Here is a 27,226-nt window from a genome sequence, read left to right as displayed (position 1 = left end):
GCCAGCCCCGCCAGGTGGGCCGAGATGGCGGCGGGCGTCGGGTGCGCCAGCCCCAGCTCGACCGACGCGGCCGCCATGGCGTCGAGCGAGGCGCGGCCGTCGCGCGTCAGGCCGGCCGCGAGCGCCGACAGGAGGTCCCTGCGGACAGACGCCAGGTCCGTGGCGGCGTCTGGGGGATCGCGCTCGCCGCCATCGTGGCCGGTAGCGGCGGCTTCCAGCTCCGCCAGGGCGTCGGCCTCGACGGCGGCCAGCAAGTCGCGCTGCTCGTCGGCCGACTCGTTAAGCGCGGCCAGGGCGAGCAGGGCGCGCAGGGTGTCGGCGTTGCGCTCGAAGCGCGGCGGGGCCGGCCGGCCGCGGAAGCGCGACGCCAGCCAGGCGTCGACGTAGCTCCAGTCCTTGGCGGCCGAGGCGGCGGCGCGGGCGACCGAGGGGGAGAAGATTGCGGCGTCGTGGGGGAGGCGGGACATTTTTATTTTTTTATTAGTGTCTTTCTTGTAAGTCACGTTTTGCCTGCCCGTGATCTGCAGTCACCGTCACCGTTACAGTCACCGTCACACGGGAAGGTGCCATGCGGGCAAAGGAACAAGGGCGGCGACTGCCGGATTGGGATTTCGGAGGCGGAATGGAATGGTCGAGCGTCAGACGGACAGCTTGCCCCGGCCGGCAAAATCTGGGTGGGGCCCAAAGGAACGCCATCGAAGATGCTGGTGGGGCGCTCCTGGGAAGGGGCCAGATGGCCACAGGGCCCAATGCAGGGGTGCTCGTGGCTTCAGGGTACTTGTGCCGCCGCCTGTATTTGCGCGGAGGTCCAGGTACCCCGATCGATGTTGGCTCCTTCCCTGCATGAAATTCGGCGTCAGAGGCGCGCGCCCCACCCCCTGAGCAGCAGCCCGCCTGCCAACTCTGGCTTCATTGGATTCAGCTGGCCACGCCTTGTCCGGCCTTTTTTGTGAAGCGAAGCGAGGCGCAAGCTGGCATTTAATTTTCTGGCCTCTCCCGCCGCCCTCAGCCAGCGTTCCAGTCCTCCGCTCCCTCGACATTCTTTTACTCTCCCCTCTCGTTTCCACCACCTGCGTCGAGAACTGGCCCTCTCCGCAAGACCTCGGCTTTTCTGGTCGCATTTGCTTGCCTCACCACCCTCGACAAACCAACAGCCATGCTCGTCCGCCTCTCTACAGTGGCGCTCGCCGCCGGCGTGCTGACCTCATCGTCGTGGCTGGGCGCCGTCGCCATCTCGGCCGAGGACATCGCCAGCGACACGCCCTTGTCGCAGCTGCTCACGTCGGCGCAGAGTCACCTCTCGCGCGGCGAGACCAGCGATGCCCTCATCTACTACGACGCCGCCATCGCCCGCAACCCCTCCGACTACCTGACCTACTTCAAGCGCGCCACCACATACCTCAGCCTGGGCCGCACCGCCCAGGCCACCGACGACTTTAACCGCGTGCTCGACCTCAAGCCCGGCTTCGAGGGCGCCCACGTCCAGCTCGGCCGCATCCGCCAGCGCTCTGCCGACTGGGCCGGCGCCCGCGAGCAGTTCGAGCTGGCCCGCAAGACCAAGGGCCACCCGGAGATGGACGACCTGCTCGAGGCTCAGGCCGCCGCGGGCCTGGCCGCCGACGCTGACAAGGCCGGCAAGTGGGACGAGTGCGTGCAGAACGCCGGCGTCGCCATCATGGTGGCCAACCGCGCCGCCGCCCTGCGCGAGATGCGCGCGCGCTGCCGCTTCGAGAAGGGCGAGGTCGAGGAGGGCATGAGCGACCTGCAGCACGTGCTCAACATGCGCGCCGGCGATGTCGGCCCCTACGTCAAGATCTCGGCAAACGCCTTCTACGCCCTCGGCGACCTGACAAACGGCCTGGCCCAGATCCGCAAGTGCCTGCACTCAGACCCCGAGTCCAAGCCCTGCAAGAAGCTGCTGAGGCGCGAGAAAACCATCGAGAAGGCGCTGGCCAAGGTCGAGAAGGCCTTTTCCAAGAACCAGCCAATGACGGGCACTAGGTTACTCGTGCCGTCCTCGGACGACGAGGGCCTGATCAAGGAGGTCAAGGACGCCGTCAGTGAGCTGAGGGAGGACGGGACGATCCCCAAGGCGGCGCCCAACGTGCTCGTGGCGAGGGTCGTTGAGCTCGCATGCCAAGGCTACTACGATGTAGGTACCCGTGTGCAACCTTGGTCATGGCATGACATGCGCATATTGCACAAAGCTAACCGCCGATTTACCCTTGATACAGATGAGCAGCAAAAAGGCGCAAGCGTTCTGCGACGAATCACTCCAGCTGAACCCGGATTCCGTGTACGGACTGCTCCACAAGGCCAAGTTGCAGCAGGAGAAGGAGCTGTACGAGGAGGCCATCAAGACGCTGGACCGGGCACGGGAGCTGGCACCGGAGCGCGGGGAGATGATCGATAAGCTGCTGAACGATGCCAAGATCGCGCTCAAGCGCAGCCAGACCAAGGACTACTACAAGGTGCTCGGGGTGGCACACGACGCCGACGAGCGGCAGATCAAGTCGGCGTACCGCAAGCTCAGCAAGCAGCACCACCCGGACAAGGCGGCCAAGCAGGGGCTCAGCAAGGATGACGCCGAGAAGAAGATGGCGACCATCAACGAGGCGTACGAGGTACTCAGCAACCCGGAGCTGCGCGCGCGCTTCGACGCCGGCGACGACCCCAACTCGCAGCAGCAGCACGGAGGCGGCAACCCCTTTGGCGGCCACCCCTTCTTCCACCAGGGCGGCGGCGGCGGCCAGCAGTTCAAGTTCCAGTTCGGCTCGGGTGGCGGCGGTGGCTTTGGGGGCTTCCCCTTCTAGTAGACAAGATCATGGGCGGCGCTTGTTTTTGTTCAGCATTTTTTTTACCCTTGTTGTTTCGGTGGTCCCTACGCTGTGATGATGATGCTGGGTGGGGGAGTCGAGGTAACCGACTCGTGGCGGGCGGTGCGGGGTGGATGGGGTCGATAAGGCCTATGCATCCTTCATTTACGGTGTTTTGAGGTGCCTGTAAAGCGGCTGAGAATTACTTGGGGTTTACCTATGCATATTCATACCAACCCAACTAATACACGAGGCGTGTACTTGAGGCTGCGCGGCGTCATGAGATGGGATGATATGGATGTTATTGGAACACATGCATGATGGAGAGAGAAAAAGACGGTCCCTACAGCGGGTCGAGTTCAAACGCCGTTTCGATTGTGTCGCCTCCAAAAGGCAGAGAACCTTGGCCACACTCAACTCCGAGCCCCTAAACGAGACAAGAAAGATGCATGAAGATGAAATCGGCACGAAAAAAAAAGGAAGGAAAGCGAGAAGAAGAAAAAAACGGGTATATATGTACAGTTAGCAGCATTCCCTTCTCTACATGGCGTTGGAAATCCCTTTTTTTTTTTATACGAACTCCCCCACGCACTCAGTCGGACGAGGACGTGTTGCGGCGGACAAAGTAGGCCTTTGAGGCCTCGTATGCGGACCAGCAGATGGCGGTGCTGGGCATGGTGGTGACGACGCGGGGGCGCATGCCCTTGAAGAAGCCGGCGACGCCCTCGCGGGCGTAGAGCAGGCGGCAGCCCGACGCGAAGCCGTTGACGCTGCGCAGCTCGGCGTCCGAGTGGGTGCCGCGCGTCTGCAGCATCGTCTTGATGACGTCCATGGGCGTGGTGAGGGCGGCCGCGAAGCCGCCCGCGACGCCGCCGGCCATGCAGTGCGTGAAGGGGTCGTACTTTTTGCTCGGGTTCATCGAGGTCGAGATGGACTCGTAGGCCAGGAACTGCAGCGCCGTGAAGGGCACCGTCATGGAGAGTGTGGTCGGGTACGACACGTAAAAGGCCGCGAGCCCCTCGTTGCGGTATAGGAACTTTGCGCAGTCCGTCATGGACCGGTACATCTCGCCCGACCCCTTGATCTGCATGCGCTGCTTGATGACTATTGGGGGGGGAGCCGGCATTAGCGTGTGCTGCGACCCCTGACTGAGATATATAGCGCCAGAGACTCACCATCAAAGGGGTTCATCAGGGCATCGCTCGCTATCGTTGCGCAGGCGCCGCTCGTCACTGTTTGCCCGTGTTAGCATTACACGTCCGTCCACAGCAGCAGCTCCGCGCGGGGCCAGGTCCCCGCATCTGGGGCAAGGGCAGGAGCTCACAAGCAGCAAGAGGATGGTGTTCGCCCGCCTTGTTGCCGCCCATCAGGTGTTTCACGGCCTCGTAGGTGGCAAAGTAGACGGCGTGTGCCGGGCCTGTATAGGTGGCATCTGTTAGCACGAAAAAAAAAGTGACCCTTGGTTAGCCCGCGATCAGGGCCGACGCATTCCGTACCTGCTCCCACGACAACGCTAGACATGCCGCGCCACAAGCTTAGGATGCCCTCGGTGCTGGCGATCCTGTAGGTCCCTTGCAGCATCCCCTTGTAGGCGGCGGCCGAGCCAGGGGCGCCGACGATCTGCATTCTTGTCTATGGGAGAGAAAGAGATGGGTGTCAGGGGCTTTTGCGGTCCAACGGGAGATGGCAGCTGGGGGACTCGAGGACTATTCGCGTACCTTGAGCGCATCGATCGGGTACATGGCCGTGTGCTCCTAAGAGTGGGCGTCGGTTCTCGGTCAGCGTATGACACAGTACAAGCGCATACACATGCAAACAAAGGGGGGGCTCGACGAACAGCTATCCCCGCAAAGGCGCCGGCGACCATGTTCTGCATCAGGGAGAAGTTGGGCGGGAGGGCCTCATAGCTATCGGGGCCAGGTCAGCGCGGACTGTCCGCCCCGTTCTGCTGGACGGGCATATATATTCAGAGGTTGCCAACAACGCACTCGTAGTCTTCCTCGGGCTCGGCATTTGGCTGGGCCATGGTGGCCACAGCACTAGATGCTGCGCCAAAAACGCCCTTTGGGTCCTGGAGCGCCAGTGTGACGACGGGAGCCGAGGCGTCGCGCGGAGGGCTCGTGGCTCCCTGGGTCTGCATCCGACGAGACTCAGGGGGGGTTGGTTTGGCCCAGAAGGGAGGGTCGCGCTGCAGGCTCGGGAGACGGATGCCGAAGTTTCACGCGGGCTGCTGCTGCTGCTGCTGCTACCGAGAGGGACGACGGCTGGCGACAACAGATAAAGAGATGTGCTGGACTCCAGAGCCTTGGAGTGGGACGTCGATGGAGTTGGCTGGACACTCCAATTGAGTGGCCGAGCGGTATCGCTGGTGGCGGGCAGGCTTTGGTGGGCGCTTGCTTTCGTTGGCCGCGATGCGATTTTTTATTCTGTCGTCGCTTTTTTTTCCAGCTGCACCTCGGTCGGGCTCTGGCCAGTTGAAGCTCCGGCGGGTTGGGGCTTTAGTGGTCGGGCCGGGCGGGACAGGGGTATAATACCCCGGAAATGCGCTGAGGGCCAGGTAGCCAATCCGCCCCAACACGATGATAAGGAAAAATGCCGCGAATGGAGAGCACGAGTGTTTCGGCCGAACCGAGATGCGCTTTCAACGGGCAGTTAGCTAAGCCCGAGCTGCCGTAGGTGCCAATTCATCGGAGAAGTTCAATTCGATACGACACAGTCGGCTCTTGGTAAACCCCCTTCCCATTCCCAAATAGCAATCCCTGACACAGGCTGGAGGCCGAGGTCGGCGACTGGTGCGCAAAAGACGCTCAATCTGGGGAGGAGCTTCCTTGGGCGCGGGACCGAGGCCCCACCCACACCCCCGCGTCGCTGGGTTTATCATATCAATCAAATCTCTCATGTTGTTTTGACCTTGTCCATCTTGGCTGCTGCTGCTACTGCAACACGATCTGGATCTCCCTCAGAACCTCCACAGGTAGAGCATCTTGCTGTAGAAGCTGGTCGACACGCACGTGAGCGGCCCGTCCTCGCCGCCCGCCGTGCCCGCGCCCGGCTGGAAATCGGCGCCGTAGTTAAGCATCCTGTCGCCCTCGCCGGCCTCGACCCAGCCCCCCAGCACCTCCACCTCCCAGCCCCCCAGCCCGTCCACCCCTCTGACCTCCAGCGCCCTAGACCCCGCGCTCATGCACGGCGCCAGGAGCCTGACCCTCCACGCCCTGGTTCCGTTGTTGGTTCCGTTGTTGTCGGCTTCCGAAACGGCAAAGCTCACCAGCCTCAGCCGCCACGCGCCGCCGCCCACGTGCGCCTCGGCCAGCACCCTGTACTGCGGCGCCCCGCACGCCAGCTGCGGCGGCAGCACGGCGAGCACGCGCACCCTGTCGTCGTAGCTGCCCGTGACCACGACGTCGTGCCCCGAACTCAACTTGACGCCCAGCGGCAGGATCGCCACCACGCCCGCCTCGTGCGGCCCGCGCTGCATGGCCACCGCGTCGCAGACGTTCGCAAACGGACCGTCGTCGTCGTCGTCCTCCTTGGGCGCGCAGGCCACGTAGCGCAGCGCCGAGTCGTCGCCGCCCGAGTAGACGACGAGCGCAGGTGTTGCCGGGCCGAACGCGACCGTCCACGCGGGCTCTGTGTGGGTTAGCAGGGCGGTGCGCGTCATGGCCGCGACCGCGAAGCCGCCGTCGTCGGTTTCCCGCAGGCGGGCTAGGTGCACGTCGCCCGCCAGGGTGGAGAAGGCGAGCAGGCCGAGGACGGTCGGGTGCCAGCAGCACTTTGTGATCATGACCTCGTCGTCGGCCGAGATGGGCCCGATCGTCAGCAGCTGCTTCAGGGGCGCAGTTGGGGAGTCGGCGGCCGCGACCCGGTAGACGAGGACCGTGCCGGCGCTGGTGCCCGCGGCGAAGACGTCGCGGCGCCCGGCGTGCGGCTGGAATTCGAGGTCCCAGATGGCGCATGTCGGGTGGGCCTCGGTTTGTATCTTTGTGCTTGCTTGGGGTCAGCCTGACTGCCTTTTCGTCTTGTCGCACAAAGTGTTTGACGGGGAAGCAGATGATGTTATAGTACATTTCATCCCCTATCAGCCGGTAGACGTCAATGCTGCCCTCGTGCTTCTGCTTTTTGGTGGGTTGCGGAGCGTCACCCGTGTGACTGCATGACTCCGGCTTGTCCTCAACGAGATGCCAGGAGCCCATGACAAAATACTCTGGCGTTTCTGGGCAGAACCCGATGCAGGCGGGCTCCATGTCCAGCTGGACGGACCGGACGGTGCCGGCCATTCTGCCATTTTCGGTCATGCCTGCCAAGTCGGTAGATAAGTCACCTATTATGCCATGTAGCTCTACGTGTGTTGAGCGCCTCTTTTTTCAAGGTAACTCCCCTGGATCCGGGTCGTTGGCTGTGGTGATGCAATGTGAAAAAGTTGGTGATGTTGAGCGTGCCAGGACGTGGGACCACCAAAGATTTGCCCCGCTGTTGTTGCAGCAGTCAGGTACGAAAACCGTGGGCAAATCTACGCAAGCTGTTTGTGTTGCGAATCACTTTACCCGTGTTGCTCAAACCTCGATATATAAAACTGTAACCTAGGCATAATGCGTTTTTTTTCTACTAGGGTCGTTGCGGAATGTCCCACGCCATCAACATCTCCACGTCCTCATATCTCATAAGACGGCCAGAGGATTTCTCCTCGACGTGCGGTATCAGTCGATGGCCTTCGGCTGACTTGCGGTTATACCAATCACTGACCCATGCCACAAAAGACACATCCTAGGTTTTCCGTTTCACTTATGTAGCGCGATGACAGAATCACCCGCCTACATGATTGATCATGCCCATACTTATTCGTGGCAGAGTCCAGTGTCAGGCTGCACCCAAAATGGTGCGAACTCGGCGTCTAAATCCTCAGGACTTTTGTGTTCTGGCGGGCCCTGATTTCTCACACCTAACGGGCGACCCGACTACCCGCCGGCGGCCCGAATCTGCTCAGGCCTCGGGTAGTCAACGACGTCACTCTCGTCGAGGGCCAGGTCGGTGGCCTCGTCCGGGTCGATGTGCTTGAGCAGCAGCACCAGGCGGTAGGCGCTGCTCCCGTTGAGGTAGTAGCGGTGCAGCTTCTTGGAGCGCATGAAGCCGAGGCGCTCGTACAGGCGCATGGCGGGGGCGTTTGACTCCTCCGTCTCGAGCACGACCTCGTCGGCGCCGCGCTCGGCCATGGCGTCGATGGCCTGGCGCACCAGCGCCGTCGCCACGCCGTGGCCGCGGAACGGCGCCGACACGGCCAGCATGGCAATGTAGCCGCGCCGCGTCGGCGGTGAGTGCGACGCGTGCGTCTCCAGCTTGCAGATGACGACGCCCACCAGGGAGGCGTCGGTCGGGTTCAGCGCCTGGCGGCGAGGTCAGCGCACGTCGCTGTACAGGAGGGGTCCCGACGCTCAGGGCCGACGCGAGGCAGGCTGTAGCTGCGGGGTTGGGCTACATGACACGTGCACATCGCAAGAGACAAAAAGGTGGGACTTGCCATGAAGCAGAGGTGGCCCCATTGGTACAGGAAATATCGGTAGACATATATGCTATACGGCTCGCTCAGGTCCTTGGAGATGAGGGCGCGGATCGAGGGCAGGTACTGCTCCTCTAGGTCGTGCTGGTAGCGCAGGTAGCGTAGCTCGCCCGGCAGCCTGTCGGCGACGCCGCGGCTGCTGTCGCCGACATCAGCGGCCGCCCCGTCGGGCATGGCGGCGGCGACGAGACCAGCGGCGACGGCCATGGGGAGGTGCGTGCGTGCGTGGCGCAGACCCAAGGCGGGCTGGGGCTTTCTCTCGCTTTCTCCTGCGCAAGGACGGGCCGAGGTGGCGCCGAGTCTTTTTTAGCAGCAGGCCCGCCCGCGGAGAAAAAAAAGGCGTTGGGTGAGATGGCGACGGATCTGGTGCTGTGCGCGGCGTCGGGATGGTGCTAACACGGGGCAGTTGGCAGCATTAAATGAGCAGGAGGGGAGTATGGAGGGGTTCAAACAGCGCCTAGGTTGTCGGCCAATGCCGACTAGGTAACCCCTGGCGAATCGTAGAAGGGCCTGCCCAGAAGGCGATCGACGATCTCCAAGCCTAGCTCGTGCCTGTCCTGGGTCGATCGGTCCTGGGCTTCACATGCATTTGACGATGCGGCTCGCAACTCGGCACAGCGTCCTGACGCAGAGATGCTCGCCCTTGGCATCATCTCTTCGTCCCAGCTTCTCGGGCAAGGAACAAACTCTTGAACAAGGCTTGGTTCTCGAGGCGACTCCAGCAAGAACCCACTCTCGCGCATGAGTCGCGCACACACCCAAAAGGGACGCATGCCATGCAGTGCCGCCGCTGATTGGCCAGAAACTCCAAAATCGCCAGGCCGCTAGACCGCATCCAGCATGCCCGCCATGCACATGGGATGATGGCTTTGACGTCAGCCCTTGGTTTTTCTGGTCGGGCTAAATGATACCAAAATTAATTAAGGGGAGCCCCGTTTCCCCCATGTGATGATCGTCCGACCAGCGTCCGCCCAAGCTTCGGCGCTGCCGCCCGTTTGTTTCCTCTAACGGCCCGTGGATCCCAAGGGGTCCAGGCCTAGCTTGGCTGTCTGCCGTTCTCGGTCGGATGGATACGGTCTGCGTCGGTACATTCCAGTCCCTCTCCTTCGCCTCGCCCTTAGGACCTGTCACCCTCCTCGCCGTTCCTGTCCATCGCCCGGCGCGCACACAACTGTTCGCGACAGACCACACGCCGCCGCCCGTCCCCCGTCCTGCGCGATAACCCTCACCATGGCTACCACCCTCCGCCGGCGCGCCCTCAGGCAGGAAGAGACACCGTCCTCGTCACCGTCCCCGACCCCCACCGATACCCCCAGAGATGTCAGCCCGGCGCCGCTACAGCCCGCAAAGGACAAGCCCAAGACGGCGGTGCACCTCAAGCCGCGCACGCGCAAGCGCCGCAACACCTTCATCTTCTTGCTGGGCAGCTTGTCAGGCATCATCGCGGCCGGCTTCTTCGCAAAAACGAACGACCTCATAGACTTCCCCGAGATTGGGGACTTGAGCGTCGACAACCTGTTGGACGTCCTGCCTGCCGGCCTTGTTAGGGATATGAAGGACCTGGTCAGAGGCGAAAGAGAATTCGTCGACAGCTACGAGTCCTTTTCGGTCGGCACCAAGGCCAGGCTCGACGGCCTGGAGGCCCACCACCCAATAGTCATGGTGCCTGGTGTCATCTCGACCGGCCTCGAGTCCTGGGGCACCGCAAACGTGTCGCGCCCCTACTTCCGTAAGCGCCTGTGGGGCAGCTGGACCATGATGAGGGCTCTCGTCATGGACAAGGAGATATGGAAGAAGCACATCATGCTCGACAAGCAGACGGGCCTGGACCCGCCCGGCATCAAGCTGCGCGCCGCCCAGGGCTTCGACGCCACCGACTTCTTCATCACGGGCTACTGGATCTGGAGCAAGATCCTCGAGAACCTTGCGTCGCTGGGCTACGACCCTACCAACTCGCTTACCGCCGCCTACGACTGGCGGCTATCGTACCCGAACCTCGAGACCCGCGACCAGTACTTTACGCGCCTGATGATGTACATCGAGACGTCGGTGCAGGCGACGGGCCGCAAGGCCGTGCTCGTGTCGCACAGCATGGGTAGCCAGGTCATCTTCTACTTCTTCCACTGGGTCGCCTCGCAAAAGGGCGGCCGGGGCGGCGACGACTGGGTGGACCGCCACGTCGAGTCGTGGATCAACGTGAGCGGCTGCATGCTGGGCGCCGTCAAGGACCTGGCCGCCGTGCTGTCGGGCGAGATGCGCGACACGGCCCAGCTCAACGCTTTTGCCGTCTACGGGCTCGAGAAGTTCCTTAGCAAGGAGGAGCGAGCCGAGATCTTCCGCGCCATGCCGGGGCTCTCCTCCATGCTCCCGCTCGGCGGCGACGCCGTCTGGGGCAACTCGACCTGGGCGCCCGATGACCTGCCCGGCCAGGACAGCACGTTTGGGCAGGTGCTCCACTTCCGCCGGGGCCAGAACTGGACCACGCCGACACCCGAGCGCAACCTGACGGTCGACAACGCCATGAAGTACCTCTTCGACACAACCGAGGACTGGTACGTGCGCGCGGTAAAGGGCAGCTACTCGCACGGTGTCGCGCACACAAGGGAGGAGGTCGAAGCCAACGAGGACGACCCGACCAAGTGGATCAACCCGCTGGAAACGCGGCTGCCGCTGGCGCCCAACTTCAAGGTGTTCTGCTTCTACGGCGTGGGCAAGCCGACGGAGCGGGCCTACTACTACCGGTCGCCCGAGTTCCCGTCGCTGACCAACCTCAACGTCACCATCGACACGGGCCTGACCCAGGGGGACATCGACCACGGCGTCATCCTGGGCGAGGGCGACGGGACCGTCAACCTGCTGAGCTCGGGCTACATGTGCAACCGCGGCTGGAAGTACAAGCGCTACAACCCGGCCGGCGTCAAGGTGACGGTCGTCGAGATGCCGCACGAACCTGAGCGCTTCAACCCCAGGGGCGGGCCGCACACGGCCGACCATGTCGACATTCTGGGGCGCCAGATGCTCAATGAGCTCATACTGCGCGTCGCCGCGGGCAAGGGCGATACTATTGTCGATAATGTCGTCAGTAATATCCGGGAGTACGCTGAAAAGGTCAAGGTGTATGACGACTAGCGTCTTGTCCGTGGCCCGCGTTTGTTTTCTTGTGTTTTTGGCAGCTACATTGTCGTATATCCCCCTAGATATGATTCCATTTTTGTGTTTTTGGACTCTCAGGTGTGGCCTGATGGGAAGCGGAACTGGAGTCGGCGTTTAGAAGGATGGCTCCAGAGCGGTTAGTTGCAAATAATGACCACCGATATCTCTTAGCTTTTGTTAGCTTCTAAAGTTTACAAGGGGTTTATTGGCTAGGTTTGCTGTTGTGTAGCTAGAGTCATTGTGGCTAGGTATTGTTACAGTCGAAATATCCGTTATTGGATGCATAACTCAGCGGCGGTTAGTCTTGGTCATCCCAAAAGCCTTGTACCTGAGTCAGCATACCCCTGAGCCCCTGAGCCCCTGAATGAAACATCACACACATGAGAAGAATACCGAGTCAACCTGGCTGTCTTGACTTGGCTACACGCCTAATATCAACACCAGCCAGGCAGCTGGGTAGAGTTGAGCGTGGCACATGCCTGAGCAAGCGCGAGCTGGTACTGCAGCATACCGACTGCGAGCGAAGCCGCGCTCAGCCCGATGGACACCAACGCGAGGACGATGACGAACACCACTGCCAGCCAGAAGTTGACAAAGTCTCGGACGGCCCCCGGCCCCCGGCCCGGCTTGAACTGCCTCAGGCCAGTAGGACCCGCGGCCACGATCTCGGATAGTCTTTCGAGGTTTCCCCTCCAGTATTTGTACTTGGCCAGGTCGAGGGCCCGTTCGGCAGGACGCCCGCACCACCCCAGACCGTATATGTATACTTTCTCCCGCGGGGCGAGCTTGGCGGAATCCTCGCATTGCCAATCCTACGGTCTTGTCTCAAGCAGCTGCTACCGGAAGTCGGGAACATCGAAGAGCTCGCGATGTACGCATCTGGCAATGGGAGCAAGATCTTCGCTATCCTCGCCCTCATCAACAAACCCCAGCAAATCACGGACTTTTACCAAGCAAATGTCTCTAATGGCAACTTGCCTCTCAGACGGAGTGACGCCTATTTCGCTACGCTATTCGCTGGCCGGAAATTGGTTGAGACTCGGCAGTTCGATGAGCACTAATGGTATCTGCTCGCGCCATTCTTCAAAGGTGTTATTGGCAAGTATCCACGCCATGCCTTCCACGACCGCACCATCTTGCCCTTCACGGAGTACGATCCCAGCCCAGGGAAGAGAGGCGTTCTCGGCACCTACAAGGCCCGAATCCACCCGTCGCATCACGGACTGCTCGGGGTTGATGTGAGACATCTGTTTCCCAGCGCGGTAGTTGCTAACTCAAGGCTCAGTGCACATGGATAGCTAACGAAATACACAAAAAGCAGGGATCCGACAACGTAGTTATCAAGGCTATGGGGCACAAAAAGGAAGACTTCAGTCAGAGAACGGAAACGTACGAGGCGCTCTGGTTTACCCCAGGGCTGGTCGAGCCACTTGCGACATTCACTTTCCAAGGAGGCGACTATCTGATTCTACCATGGGCCGACGGGGGAAGCCTCGCCGACCTGTGGGCTGCGAACCCCATGCCGCAAAAGATCACTCCCGAGCTATGCCGTTGGACCTCCAGCCAGTTTGAAGAGTTGGTAAGAGCTATCAGCATGAGCACTCAACTGGGGCCAGCTGCCGCAGAAATGGGAATCACCGGGCCAGGCCAATATGGCAATTTGCAGCCCGAGGACATCCTTTGCTTCCGTCGCGAGGTGTCCTGTGGAGGGGTGACCGACTTTGACCTGAGGATTCTCAACATCCGGGCGACGACACCGCATGACCAGGCGGCTGCTGCCTGGTCTGCACCATACTCGCCGCCCGATTTCGGCATTGGATCCTTAACGCCACGGGCGTCCGATTACTGGGCTCTCGGCTGCATCTATCTCGAGTTCACCACGTGGTTGTTGTTGGGTTACAAGGCCGTCGAGGAGTTCACGAAAGCTCGCAGAATGGATTATGGCGACGGGTCAACCCTCAACGAAATGTTCTTCTTTCTGTCACGTCGATACAGAGGGGGACTCTGCCCCAAGGTCAAGCCAGTAGTCACGCAGGTTAGTCCTCTCTATTCGAAATATCCCTTTCTCTCCCCTACATACTTCCCATGTGCTAAATCTCTCGCGGGTGATGTAGTGGTGCGCGCGGCTCCAAAACCACTCCTCCTGTACGGCAGCTCTGAGGGACTTCCTTCGGTTCATTGAGCATGACATGCTCGTCGTCGAACCCTATCAAGATTCCATGACTCCCAAGGCGGCAGACGATTTGGGGAGCCGGGGTCCTCAGACCGTGATTACCTTGCCCGAGGAGCTGTTGCCTAGGCCCGAGGAAAGACAGTCAAGTAAATCGCTAAAGGGCAAGGTCGACTCTATAAAGCTTCAACGTCAACTGTGGTATCTGTCAAAGGAGACCAGGACACGTGTTTTCCAAATAGCGCCTGTGCTTGGATATTGTGTGTGAGATGGCTGGCCGCGGTTGTTGAAGACAGGCAGAGTTATTGCCTTGTCCCATTAGAAGGGGATTTGTAAAAAGGAAATGGGATAGGCACAGTATAGGAGGCCATGCTCGATAGAAAAACGGTTCGTGCCGTCATTTTTAGGTAACCAACGGCCCCGCGGAGCCAGCGGCCAGCCGCTCCAGGGCACCGTCTTCGCTGCGGCTCGGATAATGGTGGGGTTAGACCCCCACATGTGCGCTCCGAGCCCGCCTGACGCTGACGCCACAGCAACATAAACGTGGGCCCCAGAATCGTGCATGGTTCAGATGTCTGGTCCAGGCCAGCTCCCTCGCCCCGACTTCTTTCCCGTCTGTCAATCCAGCCCCAACCCCAAAACGCGACTGACCAAATCCGACAACTCGCGGCAGACTTGGGATGAAACGACGGTTGGCCGCCGTTTCCCTCGGGGTTTTTGGTTGAGTGAGCGACACGACCGCCCTGCGCTCTCATCGTTGGCCAGCCCAGCCACCAGTGAAAAAGGAACAAACCCACGGGCGCGGTTCCCCGTCCCCACCTCGGAATGCCCACGCCCTGCTCGACGCCGGCTCTATCGTGACACAATGGCCACCGACCTGGCGCTGGCCGGCAACGGCTCCCCGCCGGTCGAAAACGAGGAGCAGTTCTGGAAAGGTCGGCGGCCGGAAATCCCAATTGGCTCCGTCGGCCGTCGCTTTCGCGCTGCGTCGACGTGCAGCGGACCCTCGCTAACCGTGCGCCCCTCCCGCATGCAGAACTCGCCGCCATCTTCTCCCGCGACTGCGCCGGCTCGCACGAGTCCATCGACGACACCCTGCGCGCGTGGCTGCACCTGGTGTCGTCGTGCCGCGAGCTGTACCTGGTGACCGAGGACGATGTGGCCGGCTGCTCGCAGCTGCTCGTCGACAGCGCGACATTTTGCCAGAACCACGACTACGTGCGCACCCAGATCATCTACAGCCTGCTGCAGGAGGACGAGGTCGGGCCCATCCACGCCATCGCCAACTTCATGCTGCTCGACGGCCGGTCCGACGAGGCCGTGTTCCGCCGCATGATCAACGACGGCTGCTTCCCGCGCCTGGTCGGGCTCATCAACGGCACCCGCGACAAGGACCGCCGCCTGCACCGCCTGCTGCTCGAGCTTGTGTACGAGATGTCGCGCATCGAGCGCGTCCGCCCCGGGGACCTGGCCCTTGTGACGGACGACTTTGTCACTTATATGTTTCAGGTCATAGAGAGTTTATCTGATGACGTCGACGATCCTTATCACTATCCCGTAATACGCGTATTGGTATGTTCTGGTGCTGTCTTCAAGGTCCGGGGCGAGAAGGAAGCTAACATCCTTCTTCTTCTTTACAGTTGGTTTTGAATGAGCAATACATGGTGGCCTCTACCACTGCCGCCGTCGACCCTGCATCCGCAGATGCGGCACCGCTCCTGACAAACAGGATTATCAAGGTTCTCAGCCTCAGGGGGCCGGATTTCAGGACGTTTGGGGAGAATATCATCCTTCTGCTTAACCGCGAAACCGAAACCTCGCTGCAGCTCCTAATATTGAAGCTTCTCTACCTGCTATTCACCACCAAGGCCACATACGAGTACTTCTACACCAATGACCTGCACGTTCTGCTCGACGTCATCATCCGCAACCTCCTCGATCTGCCGAACGAGTCCATGTCGCTGCGACACACCTATCTTCGCGTGCTGTACCCACTGCTAGCGCACACGCAGCTCAGCCGCCCGCCTCACTATAAGCGTGAGGAGGTCAACCGGATGCTCTGGTTTCTTGGGGGCGCGGGCAACACGCACTTTGCGCCGGCTGATGACACCACGGTTCGACTGGTCGACCGCGTGTCCAAGGTCAAATGGCTGAGCGGGCCTGAGGGGTACGTCGAGGGTGAGGTGGCGCGGAAACTCTTTGGCATCAGCCTCTCCGAATCTCAAACCGCGAGCAGCGTTAGTGTCGTCGACGTGGCCGCGGTGATGGAGAAGCCGGGTGTCCAAACACCAAGTCGCAAAGACGAGCAGCCTGGTGTCGACACACTAAAGGATGAAATTCACGCCATCAACGACGACGCGCCACTCCCACCGGCAGAGGTCGCCGCTGCCGTTGCGGCAAGGCCAAAGAAGATCCGGCCCGAGGTCCCGAAGCACCGACACGGGAGGCTTCTGACGCCGTCGCCGTCGCCTCCGGTGCCCAGGAGCGGCAATGCTGTCGGTAACAGCGGCGCAGCGGCGCAGCCGCAAAAGAAGATACCACCAAAGGCACCGCCACCACGACGAGGGACAAGGTTGCGACAGGCGGCGTCTGCCACGAACCTCAGGGGACCGGAGTCGACGCCGGTTTCCTAGGAGGGAATACACGTGTCGTCGGGCGGCAGGGTCCGGCGATGGCGGCAAGGATTCACGTCAACGAACGACTCAGATCCGAATAACGACACGGACGAGGGTCTGCTGTGTGGGCTTCTGTCCCGTCGGCGGCACCGACCAACTATAAATGACGAATGAGCTTAACGCGCTTTGCGATGCCGCCACGATTGCGTTATTTTCTCTGGTGGCTTTTTCCCCTCGTTGTCGGCATGATGCATTCTGGTATCTCTTGATATCATGTAAGATTGCGCCATGGTGTAGATGCGCGGCACGAGGCGTTTATTATGGTTATATACTTGTTAATACTCTGTGCGGGTCTCGACGGGTGAGGTTTCTTTTCTTTTTGTTTGTGTCTTCTTCTTGCTGTTGTTTCTCTTCCTTGTTATAATTCCCCTTCCCTTCCCCGCATTGACATGTCACATATCGCAAGGTCAACTCGACTCGACTCGAGATGTTGGAGCATACGTTGGAAACGTTCTTCGGAAGAACAATGGAATACCCCTGGAAACCTCGGTCTAGAATTGAGCAGATCTGACTTGAACTTCATTTCCCTCATCTCTCTACTGAATAGCCCACCAAGCAAGCGCATGATGTACCACAGAATGCAGTGGAATCGCCCCTCACACTCACGAGAGTGGTTGCGTCTAGGCTTTGTCGCGTACACGTAATGACGGTGGCACAGGCCGGTTTGGTTTTCTTTGGCGGCAAGCCAAGGTAGTGTGGCACAAGTTCCTGCAGGCTAACGAGCCAGAGAAAGACCGAGACACTGGGCCGCGCAACCAATTGGCCATCGTCAACTTGGCTGTGTGATCGACTTGTGGGGTGCGAGAAAACCGAGGCCAAATTTGGCGCCTTATTCTGTGCCGACCATCCAGCCTACGTCATCGCCCGGCTCTCCAATTCTCCGTCAGGGTTGCGACAAAGGGAACCAGCACGCAAAAATGCGCCATGTTGATTTTAGTGGCTCGTCGCAAACAGCGTCGACGTAAACGGACACGGACGCAAGGGAGACGTGGAAAAAAAAAGAATATGGAAACGTCTGTTGGGAGAAAATAGCTGTGTTGCACAGAAGCTGTGCTGCGTGGTGTGTTGTGCTGTGTTATCAATGCGGGTGATCGCCAGCATCATATGAGACGAATCGAATGAGATTGTGGCTTCAGTGGGCGAGTGGCTTCCAAATACCCGGTGGTTTGGTGTCTGATGGATCTACGACGTACGCGGGATATGCATAAAAAGCAAAAAATAAAAATAAAAAAAATCCAATAGTGTCCTTGTGTTGTTCGATCTGTTCCCTTTGTTCTGGCCTGAAGATCGCCCTGGATTTCGAGAGTGCCACAGCTCCGGGCCTGTAGAGACAGTCACCACGCAGTCTGCTGCAACGTGCCGCCCGCGTCAAAGGGGGGCGGGGTCCCTAGCGCTGTTAGCGGGTGGGCCCAGAGTGACAGCTCCCCACTGCCAGGATCCGGATTCGGCCATCTCATCTCCAGACATAACGTCACGGCCAGACGAGCGAGGAGCCCCCCAGTCGAGAGGCCTCGGTACCGACCTGCAGCCGCTATTTACAAAGAAATGGCGCCCGACGACGACCCCAACCGCAACTCCACCTGCACTTCGGAACCTCGCAGCCCATCGTTTGACCATCACCAACCTCATCGTGCCACCTGCCACACCCAGCGGCGCTGCCTTTTCGCGTCTGGAGCATGAACTGAGCCAACCTAATTGGACCTTCTCCAATACGTGGCGGAGCGGGCGCATGTGCAACCGTCGGCCTCCAGTTGTTGTACCTCGAAAGCACCATCACTCGTGACGAACGCCTGCCTCGTTTGGGCTTTTAACATTCGCCCACGCCGCTCTAGCTCCCACCACCATCACTTTTTCTGCGCGGCTTCTGCGTTAAACACCGACTGGAGAACCCCCATTCGCCGTCTGTGCGACCGGTTCCAGACTAAAAAGGGTCACTCCCGCCTTGCAGATCGCCCGACCAAACCTTGGCCGAGCCAGCAGGGCGGAGGTTGCCGCCGACAAGCTCCTTTTTTTTTATCGCTCGGGTCGTCCCAACAATTGCGTCAACCATATCAGCCATGGCCAGCGCTACTCTGCCGACTCCGTCACCGCACAATGCCTCCCTGAGCCGCGGAGGCGGAGGAGCTGCAATATCGCCTCACCCCTACGGCCAGAACCCCGGCCCTCACCAGGATCCCCTCTCCAGGACCGCGGGCACCACCAGCAACGAGCCCGCCGCCGCCACGACCAACGGCTACTTCTCACACTACGACCCCCACCAGCCCGCGAATCCGCTGCAGGACGCCGCCGCCACCGCCGATGACGAGCTGACGTCACTCAACACCCGCTCAAACGCCCTCTCGCCGTATCACCAACCCGAAACTGACCTTGCCCACGCCCCGTCCACGTCGACGCACCGCCCGGCCAAATTCACCGAGGAGTGGGACGCCTCGAGGCGAGGCAGCTCTATTGTTGACGGGCCTGGGCCCAGCAGCTCTGCTATGCAGCGCGCAAACTCGTACGCCGGCTCGACTGCCGCTAGCCGCGCCGAAGCCGACCATGCCGCCACCACCCTTTCCAGGGGCAACACCCTCAAGAAGAAGGCCTCGCTTAGGCGTAGCGGGAGCCTGAAGCGCAGCGGCAGCCGCCGCAGCATGAAGGCCGGCAGCGTCCGGAGCCTGGCCTTGCAGTCCAGCCTGGACGAGGACGAGATGCTGAGCCCCTTTTACTGCCCCGTGTCCACCACGGGCAACCCCACCGAGGTCCTTGCGAACCGTTTCCAGGCCTGGCGCAAGATCCTGAAGGACCTGATTGCCTACTTCCGGGAGATCCAGACGCACTACGAGCACCGCTCCAAGTCGCTGCTGAAGCTTGCCAACGTTCTCAACAACACCTCCATGCCCCCTGGCTTCCTCACCACCGGCGGCCTCGACGAGGCGCTCAACATACTGAGGAATTACAACAAGCAGGCCGTCGCCGAGGCGAACAAGGCTCGCGACATCGAGGAGGACGTGATCCTGGCCCTCACCGGCCTGCGGAGTGACCTGCACCAGAAGATCAAGGAGATCAAGAACCTGTCCGGCGACTTCAAGAACACGGTCGACAAGGAGACCGAGGCCACGCGCAAGGCCGTGAAGCAGCTGAACGAGATTCTGGGCCAGGCCGACGCCGACCCGGCATCCACAACCGGCAAGCAGGACCCGTATCTGTTGCGCCTGGCCGTTGACCGTCAGGTTGAGAGACAGATCGAAGAGGAGAATTACCTACATAGGGTGAGTCCGCTGCTGCATGTCACGTCAGTCTAGCCATATATGTCTAACAGTTTGGCTATGTCAGGCGTATCAAAACATCGAGAGGTCTGGGCGCGATCTCGAGTCGATCGTTGTCGGGGAGGTGCAAAAGGCATACAACGCCTACGCTGGAATTTTGAAGCGGGAGGCCGATGCCGCTTATGGCACGGTCGACGAGCTTCGGACTGGGCCTATCGCAATGCCCAAAGAGGAAGAGTGGCGTGCCTTTGTGAAGAAGGACGACAAGTTTGTGGACCCGGATCTTCCGCTGCGGTCGGCACAGTTCATCCACTACAAGGGGCGGGATGATCTGGCCTGCCAGGAGATCAGGGCTGGTCTGCTGGAGCGCAAGAGCAAATACCTGAAGAGCTATACGGCCGGATGGCGAGTCGACACTGCCCCCTGTCTTGGCTTCGGGGCGACGGCGAATGCTAACACTTTCGATTTAGGTACGTGCTGTCGCCGACACACCTCCACGAGTTCAAGTCGGCAGACAAGACGCAGGCGCCCGTCATGTCGCTCTACCTCCCGGAGCAGAAGCTGGGGTCCCACTCGACCGAAGGCGGATCGTCCAACAAGTTCATCATCAAGGGCCGGCAGACAGGGACAATGCACCGGGGCCACACGTGGGTGTTCCGGGCCGAGAGCCACGAGACGATGATGGCATGGTATGAGGACATCAAGGCCTTGACGGAAAAGACTCCGGAGGAGAGAAGTAACTTTGTGCGAGGGCACTCGCGCAGCTTCAGCCGGACGTCCCAGCGATCCATCAGCAGCGACGGCGTGGTCGACGAGGACGACGACGAGCCCTTCGCACCCGATTCGGCGGCCATAAGGCAGACCCCGACGCAGGACGTGCTGCCGAGGCGTCCTTCTCCAGGTGGGCGATTCCCATCAGACATCATGGTCAACGCACAACGGGGCTTACAGGCGCCTCTCTCGCCCGCAAGTGTGAACTCGGGTTTTCTCCCAGCAGGAAACGCCAGCTACGGCGCCCCCGGGCCGGCAGGCCAGCAGTACAAAGGCGACAACAGCAGCAGCCGCGACGCCATAGCCGCCGCCGCAGGGCTCCCTGGAAGCGACATGGCCCAGTACCAACAACAGAACGATATCCCCCCCTTGGGTTACGGCAGCACTGTGCGGACCCCCATCATCCAAGCCTCGTCACACGCGGCCCAAGTCAGCCAGGAAGCGCGCGAGGATGGAGTGAATCCCTACACGAGCGAGCCTATCGCAGAAGGGGACTCATGGGCTGGCGGCGCGACCGGAGCTGACGTGGGGGTGTCGCGAGGGCTGAGCCAGCGGATTCTGAAAAGCCCGGCTCCTGCGGCTGCGACTATTACGTCTCCTACTATACGCGACGATGCTATGGCTGCGAGGCATCAGCCTGATATCTTTCTCATGAGCGGGAACTTGCCAGACGCTGAGGGTAGTCGACGTGAGGTCCCACGCAGTGTGGAGAGACAGCCGGAGGGTACTGTGATGGACGACGCTGTCTCGTTTCCCCCACAGACAATGTCGTCTGGTGGATTGAGCAGCGATGCGGATAGCGACTACTTTGTCGGCCACTCCAACGGATCTGCAAACGGGCGTGGCAACGTTGGCGGCAGCAATGGTGTCGCCCGTCCCACGACTAGCACGGCCCGCACCGACAGCGCTCCCACAATCTCACACCTCCACATTCCCGGGGAGTACCCGAAGTCTACTCCCGCGTTGCGCTGAGACCAGGGGCTATGTTTCTCTCCCCTCGGTTTCTTGGAACGAATCGGGTTTCGGCAACGGGCGAGCCTCGGGAACTGTTTTGCTTACCTTCTCTCCTTTTGCTTCACTCTCGGACTCCTCTCTCCCTCTTTATCAAAGAACCCACCCCCTTTTCTACTGCCTCATTCCTCTTGTTTTTCGTCTCTCACTTTCACAGTCAAACCCTACCGAATCTTTGGACAGAAACAGTCGCATTGTTATGTTTTCATAGTATTTCTTTCCGACACGTCAGGCGGGTGCAACTGGGGACCTGCCCTGAAACCTACATCACACGAAGTAAGCCCGCTCGTTTGGGAAGGGGAACACGCGGATAAGGGAGAAACTTGTTTGTGAACCATTTCCCATGCAAGAAACAAGTTTGTTGCAGGCTTGTGAGCCCTTATAATGGATTGCGCCGTGACATGTGCTGTTTGTATATTTGGCATAATCCCTTATTGGAAACCCGCCTGTAGTTTCGCTCTTCTGCAGCCTCGACTCAGCGACGCAGGTGCTGCCGATTGGAGTTTCTCACCTGCAGGCGCACTTGTCTCGGATCCCCCCTGAAAACGCAACCGAGCATGGAGCTTGGGCTTGTAGATTGGTCACCCGAAGGTGTGAAGAGGGCAAACAAACGGAACCGGGCTGCTTTGCATCAAACCCAAGCCCGTTAGCATACTAGATGTTTGCGCTGACTCTGGGGGTGGGCTGAGGGACTCACCGCGGCGGAACTAGTTGCCCACGTCAGAGGTGGTCTCGTTACCGTCGACGTAAGCGGCCATGCAGCGGCGGCGGCAGTATGTATGTGTATGTATGTATGTATATGCAGGTCATAACGCGGGACATCACTAACAGGTGATACAGATACAAGAAGCGAAACCGCCAACGGTCTTTGTGGCTTCTTTTGCGTTTGCTTCGTATGGCATGCATGGTCAGCGTACCTGCCGGACACGGTGTGAATTACAAGGGTTATTTTTGGTGATTCCTTGGTCTCGCGAACACATTTGTTCCAAGGGATCTCCCGGAGGTGCAGCATGTCTGCTGACAGCTTGCTGCCAGATGTTGGGTGTGTGGGTGTGTGGGTGTGTAGCATGGCAGGCAGGCATGCCGGCCGGCTGTAACCCCAACTCCCCCACTGACCGGGTTCGTCCTACGGCCTTTTGTGTTGGCCAGACCCAATAGAGCAGAAAATGAATGGTTGTTATCTGAGTGAGGGAAAACAGAAACAGGGAATACCCTCCCATGCTCGGACCGGGCGGTCGGTGTTGCTTATCCGGTCTTGACTTTCCCTTTGCATGGGTGTTCTTGCTGAGGACCGAGTGGGAAGAGGAAAAGCTCGGATGAAAAAAAAAAAGATGATGATGAGTTTCCTGCCGCTGGCTTGGGGTGTGATTGTCAAAGGAACCGGGGCACATTTTGAAATGCTTGCGTGGCTTGTAACACGCGCGTTTGTATCTACACCAAACGGTCCGAGGCTGCGGCTAGGGAGCCGTCAGCGGCAGTTGGGTCTGCTATCTTGTCCTCGGGCAGTCCGCGCGGCTGTGCAGCGAGCGTCTCTTGCTCGCTCGCCGGTGAATAGGAAGGAGGAAGCAAGAGATAGCGCTTACCATGTGTGCCCTTGATTGGATTCTTTGGGGATGTCCGACGTGATGATGGGGAGTGGAGTGGGATTAGACTGCGGGGTCAAACGGATTGCCAAACTAGTGTGCGTGATTGGCCAATATCGACCCAGCGAGGTGGATCGGGCAGGTAATCGGCAGGGGTTTGGCGGTTGGTGGGGCCAAGGTTCGTGCTCTCAGTCGTGGGTGTTAGCAGGGCAGATCCTTATTCCCTTTCAGCCTTCAGCCTCGTTAACCTCGCTCGAGAACGGGGGCTACCTTACTCACTCACCCAGCGCACTGGCCTCTTATCCTCTGCTAGTCCTCAGCCAAATTCCACTCCAGTCCGGGACTCTACTTACTCGTTTCCCGACACTGAACAAGTGCATATCCGAGGCCTTCGTTCGAGACGGGCCGGGAGCGACTCCCATGCGTGCCGGCCTGTTCCAGGTGAAGCTCGGGGGCAGGATCGGCATCAAAGTGCGACACTGCCTCGGTAGGGCTGACATGGTCGAGTGTCCCTGCCGACACAGCCGCCGGCTCCTTTGCCGAGCTCCTTGTCCGCCGCTATGGCTGTCGCTGGACAGTATACGGTGCACACACCCCATCCTGTCCGCGGACATGCCTGCCTCCTGCCTGTCGAGCTTGCAAGACACTCACGTCGGCAGGTGCAGGCAGTCATCTGCAGCTATGGCGACTAGGAAAACGGATGGGCCGGTCTTCCCTCGCCCAAAGTTGGGCTGGTGTCCGTACCTCCATCCTAGATACCCTACATACCGCGGTGTGTGCGCCAGGCTTGTTTGGCCCCTTACGTGTGTACGCGCCGTCAGGATGCATGTACATTGGCACTCGGCCCCCTCTAGGGTCTTGGCCATCGGCTCCTGCTCCTCCCCGTCTACCTTCTCCCCTCCGCCTCTTGACTACTCAGCCCGGCCAGGTTGCCATCCGCCCAGCTGGCCAAGCCTGCCCTTCTTCATGTTTTATCACGGCCACAGCCTGTGTCTCCTCGTCTTCCCAGTTCTTCAATTCTAGGTATTCCACATGCAGGAAAAGCTTCCATGGCCACATCATGACTCCCGGAGCGTCCCAGCACCAGTCCGTCTGAAACGGCAGCCTCCCGCCCCAAACCTTGTTCCACGATTGGCCCGAGCAGTCTGAAATTACTCGAGACGGTGGCGTATGCCTCGAGCCCCGAGCACCGGCCGGTATATCCTCGAGTAGGATAGGTTTTGAGAGCCTGAGGCGGCCTGCAGATCTCCTTCTTCCAGACCTTCCAAAACCTTGTTCTTCGTCACTATTTTTCATCAACAAGCATCACCCTCGTGGACGAGCGAGTGGTAACTGGCCGGGACGAGACATGATGGCTGGGGAACGCGATGAGCGCACACCGGCGCTTGCTAATGCGTCCACCACGAGCCTCGCCGGCGGCGGCGGCGGAGGTGCGGACATCAGGAGCGCCTCTGAGGCCATGCAGAGGGCGGCCGAGGCCATGATTGCCGCAACAGAGACCTTCAGGAGGCAGTTTAACGGCCAGGAAGAGTTACAGGCGCCGCGGCGGCCGCTGACCTACCACCCATACTCGCCCGTGGCCGTCAACGATGTGCAGCATCAGCATCAGCATCAGCATCAGCATCAGCATCAGCAACAGCACCGGTTGCAGCAGCGCAAGTCGATGGGCTCGCAGCCCGGGTCGAGGACGCCGTACCAGGACTCCTACGCCCATCCCATGCCCATCTCGTCCGCCAGCAGTTTGCACAACCTGAGCCGGCCTCCCACGATCCACACGAGCCCGTACCACCACTACGCCAACCCTCCCTACACTCCTCACATGCCAGCCGCGACATCACTCCCTGATTTCATACCCAACCGGCCGGCCCTGCCGCCTTTAGTCATGGGTCGCGAGACCAACGCTTTCGGGGCTCGGGTGCAGCGTGGTACGGCGATATCGGCTTATGACGACGGCTACCAGGCTCTGCCGCCACACCGGGGCCCGGTGCCAGGCAACATGACGCCGACAGCCGACTGGACAGCCCTCAGTGGGTCTACCCCGACCCTGGCAGCCACCTTGGGCCCGCAGCTGCCTGGGGGACCGTCACCCAACTTGTACCGCCCACCAGGTACCCCTTCTGGCCAGCACATGGACCTGTTTGAGGCCGCGTACAAGCTCAAGGTCGAGACGCAGAGCCTCATGGCCGGCAAGCACAGCCCCGTGCGCCCACGCTCGCCAGTGGACGAGCCATCGCCCGTGGTGCAGATCGGCAGATATACGTACATCCGGTCCGACACGGATGACCTCCGGACGACGCTGATCAACACCGATTATGCGCCTGGTCTGGTGGGCGATACCAGACAGCCGCCGGACAGCCCCATAAAACCGCCGCTGGCCCCGATGGGAGGGGCGGACGACCGGCCGTACGGCTTCACGCTGACGCGCGAGATCGCCTTTGTGTGGATGGTGTGCGTGTCGCAGCTGCTGATGCTGGCGGCCATCGGGCAGGCCATGGTGCCGGCGCACATCATCGGGGAGTCGTTCCCCAACACGACCTTTGGCGACATGGCCTGGTACTCGGCCGCGTACGGGCTGACGGCCGGCACGTTTGTGCTCCCCGCGGGCCGGCTGGGCGACCTGTTTGGCCACAAGATGATGTTCATCGTCGGCTTCGTCTGGTTCGGGGTCTGGAGCCTCGCGTGCGGCTTCGCCGGCATGGTGCAGCAGGGCGGCGGCAACGGCACCGTCTTCTTCTGCGTCTCGCGCGCCATCCAGGGCATCGGCCCCGCGCTGCTGGTGCCCAACGGCCAGGCCATGCTGGGCCGCGGGTACAAGCCGGGCCCGCGCAAGAACATGGTCATGTGCCTGTTCGGAGCCGCGGCCCCGCTGGGCTTCGTCATCGGCGCCGTCATGGGCTCCATGTTTGCCCAGTACGCCACGTGGCCGTGGGCCTTTTGGACGCTGGCCGCCGTCTGCATCGCGCTCGCCCCCATCAGCGGGCTCGTCATGCCCAACACGGGCGTGACGCGGCGCAACAAGAAGGAGTCGCTGTGGTCGCAGCTCGACGCCGGCGGCATGATGCTGGGCGTGGCCGGGCTGGTGCTGTTCAACTTCTCCTTCAACCAGGCGCCCATCGTGTCGTGGGGCACCCCCTACACCTACTTCATCCTGGTCATCGGCGTGCTGCTGATCGGGGCCTTCATCTTCGTCGAGACGGTGGTGCCGCACCCGCTAGTGCCCGTCAACGCCATGAAGGCCCAGACCGTCTTCGTGCTCGCCTGCACGGGGACCGGCTGGGGCTGCTTCTCAGTCTGGGTCTTCTACGCCATCATGTTCCTGCAGAACCTGCGCGGCTGGGGCGCGCTGCTGACCAGCGCCGCCTTCGCCCCCGCCCCCGTCACGGGCCTGGCGGCGTCGCTGCTGACGGGCTACCTCATGGCGCGCATCGGCCCGCCCTGGATCATGTTCATCTCCATGTGCGCCTTCTTCGTCGGGTCGCTGCTGCTGGCCACGGCGCCCGTGGACCAGAGCTACTGGTTCAACACTTTCTTCGGCATCCTCGTCATGCCCTTCGGCATGGACATGAGCAACCCGGCCGCCGTCATCCTGCTCAGCAACAGCGTCAGCAAGGAGCACCAGGGCATCGCCGCCTCGCTCGTCGTCACCGTCGTCAACTACGCAATCTCCATCGCCCTCGGCTTCGCCGGCACCGTCGAGGTGAACCTGCACAGCAACGGCAGCGACCTGTTTGCGGGCTACCGCGGCGCCCAGTACTTTGGCCTGGGCCTGGGCGGCCTGGGCGTGCTGCTCGGCGCCGCATTCCTGCTCCAGACCCGCGGCGCCAAGCCCAAGGGCCCGCCGCCGGGCACGTCGACCACCGGAGGGCCTGTGCCGCAAAAGGCATGAATGAAGAGCCATCTTTATCCTGTTCCAGTGATCTTACCACGCACATCTATCTATTATTTCCTTTGTTTGCGAGGCGTGGTTAATATCTTTTTTTTTACCTTCTCCCTTTCATATCACTCCTTTTGCAAGCGCCTTCACCACATGTCATGTGTATAATACAATCCTTTGAGTTTTGTGGCTATTCCTTGCGATGTGTGATGCATTTCTCGTAGGGCGAAAAGAGAAACACGGCTCGGGCTCGGGCTAGGTCTGATGCTCTTCACCGAAGCGGGCTGAGAGTGCAGCGAGCTCACTTAGACCATCAGCTACTGAAACATGCCATCAGACGTATGCCGAGCCACGATAGAGGGTTCTCACAT

The 27,226-nt window shown here is 60.5% G+C and overlaps 10 protein-coding genes across 10 annotated transcripts in view; 6 read left to right on the top strand and 4 right to left on the bottom strand.

The window, feature by feature from the left end:
- The window catches only part of GGTG_05220 (hypothetical protein), a gene marked incomplete at its 5' end in the record, with an annotated part of 3,972 nt that extends 3,505 nt beyond the window's left edge, over nucleotides 1-467 (bottom strand). Inside the window, one exon of the mRNA XM_009223019.1 lies at nucleotides 63-467. Within this exon, the coding sequence (XP_009221283.1) occupies nucleotides 63-467 (405 nt within the window). The remainder of the gene's footprint in view (nucleotides 1-62) is intronic.
- A 394-nt stretch (nucleotides 468-861) lies between these two features.
- GGTG_05219 (DnaJ and TPR domain-containing protein) lies at nucleotides 862-4,081 on the top strand. Its single transcript, XM_009223018.1, has 2 exons — nucleotides 862-2,152; nucleotides 2,235-4,081. Exons 1-2 carry the CDS (start codon nucleotides 1,157-1,159, stop codon nucleotides 2,811-2,813), a joined length of 1,575 nt encoding a protein of 524 aa, XP_009221282.1. The 5' UTR covers nucleotides 862-1,156; the 3' UTR covers nucleotides 2,814-4,081.
- GGTG_05218 (mitochondrial RNA-splicing protein MRS3) lies at nucleotides 3,102-5,258 on the bottom strand. Its single transcript, XM_009223017.1, has 7 exons — nucleotides 4,805-5,258; nucleotides 4,654-4,723; nucleotides 4,535-4,570; nucleotides 4,313-4,448; nucleotides 4,141-4,233; nucleotides 3,992-4,048; nucleotides 3,102-3,920 (listed from the first exon to the last, which is right to left on the bottom strand). Exons 1-7 carry the CDS (start codon nucleotides 4,954-4,956, stop codon nucleotides 3,409-3,411), a joined length of 1,056 nt encoding a protein of 351 aa, XP_009221281.1. The 5' UTR covers nucleotides 4,957-5,258; the 3' UTR covers nucleotides 3,102-3,408.
- On the bottom strand, nucleotides 5,184-7,323 carry GGTG_05217 (hypothetical protein). Its single transcript, XM_009223016.1, has 2 exons — nucleotides 6,882-7,323; nucleotides 5,184-6,802 (listed from the first exon to the last, which is right to left on the bottom strand). Exons 1-2 carry the CDS (start codon nucleotides 7,109-7,111, stop codon nucleotides 5,776-5,778), a joined length of 1,257 nt encoding a protein of 418 aa, XP_009221280.1. The 5' UTR covers nucleotides 7,112-7,323; the 3' UTR covers nucleotides 5,184-5,775.
- Nucleotides 7,324-7,340: 17 nt separating this feature from the next.
- GGTG_05216 (N-terminal acetyltransferase C complex catalytic subunit MAK3) lies at nucleotides 7,341-9,056 on the bottom strand. Its single transcript, XM_009223015.1, has 2 exons — nucleotides 8,332-9,056; nucleotides 7,341-8,197 (listed from the first exon to the last, which is right to left on the bottom strand). Exons 1-2 carry the CDS (start codon nucleotides 8,575-8,577, stop codon nucleotides 7,772-7,774), a joined length of 672 nt encoding a protein of 223 aa, XP_009221279.1. The 5' UTR covers nucleotides 8,578-9,056; the 3' UTR covers nucleotides 7,341-7,771.
- Nucleotides 9,057-9,234: 178 nt separating this feature from the next.
- Nucleotides 9,235-11,874, top strand: GGTG_05215 (phospholipid:diacylglycerol acyltransferase). Its single transcript, XM_009223014.1, has one exon. It carries the CDS (start codon nucleotides 9,601-9,603, stop codon nucleotides 11,497-11,499), a length of 1,899 nt encoding a protein of 632 aa, XP_009221278.1. The 5' UTR covers nucleotides 9,235-9,600; the 3' UTR covers nucleotides 11,500-11,874.
- A 315-nt stretch (nucleotides 11,875-12,189) lies between these two features.
- GGTG_05214 (hypothetical protein) lies at nucleotides 12,190-13,683 on the top strand (the record flags this gene model as incomplete). The annotated part of the gene is made up of 4 exons (XM_009223013.1): nucleotides 12,190-12,513; nucleotides 12,613-12,761; nucleotides 12,845-13,558; nucleotides 13,678-13,683. Exons 1-4 carry the CDS (start codon nucleotides 12,393-12,395, stop codon nucleotides 13,681-13,683), a joined length of 990 nt encoding a protein of 329 aa, XP_009221277.1. The 5' UTR covers nucleotides 12,190-12,392.
- Nucleotides 13,684-14,293: 610 nt separating this feature from the next.
- On the top strand, nucleotides 14,294-16,926 carry GGTG_05213 (hypothetical protein). The gene is made up of 3 exons (XM_009223012.1): nucleotides 14,294-14,628; nucleotides 14,730-15,265; nucleotides 15,334-16,926. The coding sequence occupies exons 1-3, from the start codon at nucleotides 14,559-14,561 to the stop codon at nucleotides 16,324-16,326; spliced, it is 1,599 nt and encodes a 532-aa protein (XP_009221276.1). The 5' UTR covers nucleotides 14,294-14,558; the 3' UTR covers nucleotides 16,327-16,926.
- Nucleotides 16,927-17,852: 926 nt separating this feature from the next.
- On the top strand, nucleotides 17,853-21,742 carry GGTG_05212 (PH domain-containing protein). The gene is made up of 3 exons (XM_009223011.1): nucleotides 17,853-19,619; nucleotides 19,684-20,021; nucleotides 20,087-21,742. The coding sequence occupies exons 1-3, from the start codon at nucleotides 18,426-18,428 to the stop codon at nucleotides 21,357-21,359; spliced, it is 2,805 nt and encodes a 934-aa protein (XP_009221275.1). The 5' UTR covers nucleotides 17,853-18,425; the 3' UTR covers nucleotides 21,360-21,742.
- Nucleotides 21,743-23,188: 1,446 nt separating this feature from the next.
- GGTG_05211 (hypothetical protein) lies at nucleotides 23,189-27,187 on the top strand. Its single transcript, XM_009223010.1, has one exon. The coding sequence runs from the start codon at nucleotides 24,330-24,332 to the stop codon at nucleotides 26,865-26,867; it is 2,538 nt and encodes an 845-aa protein (XP_009221274.1). The 5' UTR covers nucleotides 23,189-24,329; the 3' UTR covers nucleotides 26,868-27,187.
- Nucleotides 27,188-27,226: the final 39 nt, after the last annotated feature.

The sequence above is a fragment of the Gaeumannomyces tritici genome (assembly GCF_000145635.1).
Source record: "Gaeumannomyces tritici R3-111a-1 unplaced genomic scaffold supercont2.3, whole genome shotgun sequence".
NCBI lineage: Eukaryota > Fungi > Ascomycota > Sordariomycetes > Magnaporthales > Magnaporthaceae > Gaeumannomyces > Gaeumannomyces tritici.
The sequence above is the reverse complement of the archived record's forward strand: the minus strand, read 5'-3'. Positions and strand labels throughout refer to the sequence as shown.